Consider the following 3,508-nt stretch of genomic DNA (forward strand, 5'->3'; position numbering starts at 1 on the left):
ATGCAATAAATGAGTGCAAGAAGTTCTCAGTATCAGCTAGTATATCATCCTGGATTGTATCAGCATGGATTGCTATCTACTGGATCCTTATGTAAAAGAGGGATCTATTCTTCTATATATGCCACTGAAAGTATAACTCATTCTATGCTTCTGAGAGAGACTGGAGTAATAATAATAGGGTAAATTCTATGCTATATGCCTAGAGTAGCAAAAAAAAAAAAAAGATTTGTGAAACATAAAACATAATGAGGGTTCTACCTCCTTGTAATTAGGTGTTAACATCTTCAGGGTAGTGAAAAACATGGTATTATAAAGTGTAATGTGCAGAACATTTTTTGGCAGTCTGTATAATTAACTACTTTTCCATGTTAGAGGGGTCTCATACAGGAAATCCTGTGACACAGCTGTTGTACCTGCCTTCTGTTCCTGTTTTATTGGTGTTAAGGTCTGTGCTGCTAAACACTGGCGGTGTTTGTAATTATGCAACCTTCCAGCAACAAAAAGTACATTTCAGCCTGCTGATTTATGGGCAATTATGTGACTCTCATGCTTCAGAGCAGTAGGTTTTAATAACTTTGGTTTAAGTAATTTGATGTTTTCTGTGCTGCTTCTCATCTTTTTCAGTGCTTTCTCATACTTTGTCTAGTTCCCAAACCAATTTTCAATTGTTATCGAAAGTACTGTAGGTGTTGATTCACTTGGATGATGTCTTCAGGGGTACTTTTACTGTCTTACCTTAGTACCATGACTCAATTAGGGTGCAAATCTAGTTTTTGTAACTACTGTCATTGAGGAGTGACCAATGAAGGATGGTTCAGAGCAAGAGCTTGACATGGGCGATCAGAGATTGTATCTGAAGTGTGAAGCTATGCACTGTGGAAACCAGAGGTGCTTCCCAGACTTGGCTTGCATATGAATGCCAGGTGACTTTTGACTTAATGTTGGGATGAGGCAAATTCTGGCCTGTAACCTTATTTGAGGGTAAGGATACCAAACTGCTTAAGCTAGAAGGGAGCTGCTTTGTGCTCAAACAGGTTGTTTGACAGACACGTTACAGTCACTAGGTTTACAGGGCACCATAAATCTCGCCTTTCAATCTAAATATATTCTAAGTTGTCCTCTATAAGAATCTGTCTCTCTTCATTACTGTAGACCAAACTCTGGGAAACAAACCTCACTACTGAGACATTTAGATAGATTATGAGATTTTTTAGGCCTTTACCTCCTGTTGGATTAGGCTATCAGCTGCTATAATCCTCTTGTTTTATTTGCTGACTTATTTTAGCAAAAAATTATTCGGTGTTATATCACGCCATAATACCAATAAAACCATAACTACTCAAACTTCAAACAGGAAATAATAACATAGAAGGTGAGGAAAATAAATTGCATTTATATCAACTGCCTGTGATGCGAGGCTGGGACAAATTAATCTCCAGTGACCTGTTTGCTCCATTGATTGGTGTTATGGAACATCATCCATTATCTGTTGCATTACTAGGAAATAAAAAAGAACTATGATTAAATATACCCTTGTAATGAGTTGTAATACTGCTTTATTATATATATATGAGAAAATAGACTCTTTTATTATTGTGGCTATTAGAGCACATCAGATCTCACATGAAGTCTGCTTTTAGCAGTGGAGGTTTTTTTCCACTTTATGCCAAAATTATGTCTCATTGAAATGTTAGTTCATCCAAGCTGAGCAATGAAGAGAGGGTGTTTTGGTTTTGGGAACTAGAAACCTTTGCTTTCTCCTGATTTGTTACAGCATTTCTACCTTTTCAGGACCAGTATTTCATTTGTTATGTTCATCTTTTCAAATCTATGCTTCTACAGAACAGAAGTAAGAGATCAAGTTGTTGTACGAGCATCTTTTTTCGGAACTACCCAGAAGTAAATTGTTAAACCTAAACTCATTTCAAGAATTTTGTAGTCTGATTGTCATTTTAGTGAATTAGCAGGTGTAAATACTAGTATTTTGTGAATGCTGGTAAGCTCAGAGAATCTACGGTATTTCAGTTTGACCCAATTTAAACTTTTTGTTTTTGAGAGATTTATTGTGATCATTGAAGTCCTGACCAGCTGAGAGCCATAGTTCCACAAACTGGGATGTATTTAGGAAGACAGAGTTTAATATATGACCTTCTTATGCAAAATTCCTAAATAATCTCTTTATAGATTTTTCAGTATTATAATTGTTGTGTTTGTGAATATAAAGACATATGTTAAGCAATTTATCTTAAGTAGAAGCTGACACAGTGCTAACAGCACTAGAAGCCTGTAAGGCCTGGAGGAGAGGAGAGAAAATACAGCAACTTAGTGTAGCATCAGCCGTGAGAAAGCAGCAGTGTTGCTCAGCCAGCCACACCGCTTTAGGGATCTTGCCTTGATACAACTGCTTGTGTCGCTCAGACTGAGAGAGGGAAATTTCTGTGACATACTCGACGGTAGGCAAAATATGTTGATAGATTGAAATGTAGCTGTGATAGTACTTCTATAAGTTGTGCATATTTTAAAGACTCATAAGTGATTGTTGGTGTGTTTCTTTGCTTCTTTTAGGGAGCAGGAGGTTTGGCCATTGTATTATTAGTGGCAGAAAACATCTAGTGTTACAGTCCTGCACCAGAAATGTTAAAAAGTTAATATGGTGGCAAAGCAATGGTTAAATGATACATTGATAGTAAGCATTATAAAATGTAAAGAAGAGGAACAGCCAGTCTTTCTGCTTCTGTTTGAAAGGAAGGGAGGTAGCATGTAATGCTGGTAAGCTTTTATAATATCTGAAGTCTTCCCTTTTCAGCGCAACCCTCCCATGCTGGTGAATGATCTGTTTGAAGATATCAAAGATGGGGTAATGTTAATTGCTCTTTTGGAGGTTCTTTCAGGGCAGAAGCTGGTAAGAACTTCCTTCCTTCTGAATATACAGGATATTTACATAACTTCTCTAGGATATAATTTTCTAATATGTTTCTGTATTTGAATGCTGTATAAAACGTAACTGCTACATACCAAAATACGTTTATTCGTAGAGTGGGCTATAGGGTTGCAAAGCCCCCCAAAAAGAGTGTTACAGACTAACATTCTTGATTTTATGCATTGTCTGTTAATTTTATATTAATACTTCATGAAAATTGCTTATTTGTGTTAGTCTTTTTGGTTCATCTGGGTGTTATTGCTATGACACAGACAAGGTCTAAACTGCATGCTACTTGTATGCATCTTGAAATGCTGACAGTCTTTTCTTGTTTAATTTATGTCTTTCTGTCTGAAAAAATCCTGTGAGCCCCTCAAATTTTTGTGAGTTCTTATATCCATTTACCTTGACAGCTGCTGTGCTACTGTAAAGAACCTTAACTGATGCCAAATGGCTTTTTCACAGCCAAGTTGTGTACAGAGGCCATGGAGTGTGCATGGCAAATAGGCTATCTCTTGACAGACAAGTTAGTTTTGTGCATGTGGCATGGAAGAAAAATGAGAGAGTTTTAGGCTGAGGGCTCTCACT

At 36.9% G+C, this 3,508-nt stretch overlaps 1 protein-coding gene across 1 annotated transcript in view; it reads left to right on the plus strand.

Annotated features, from left to right (window-relative positions):
* Positions 1–2,818: 2,818 nt before the first annotated feature.
* LOC104541525 (nesprin-1-like) overlaps positions 2,819–3,508 on the plus strand; it is a gene marked incomplete at its 3' end in the record, with an annotated part of 37,314 nt that continues 36,624 nt past the window's right edge. The window contains exon 1 of the mRNA XM_010185607.1: positions 2,819–2,902. Coding sequence (XP_010183909.1) covers positions 2,819–2,902 — 84 coding nt within the window. The remainder of the gene's footprint in view (positions 2,903–3,508) is intronic.

The sequence above is a fragment of the Mesitornis unicolor genome, unplaced genomic scaffold, assembly GCF_000695765.1.
Source record: "Mesitornis unicolor isolate BGI_N332 unplaced genomic scaffold, ASM69576v1 scaffold15650, whole genome shotgun sequence".
Lineage (NCBI taxonomy): Eukaryota > Metazoa > Chordata > Aves > Mesitornithiformes > Mesitornithidae > Mesitornis > Mesitornis unicolor.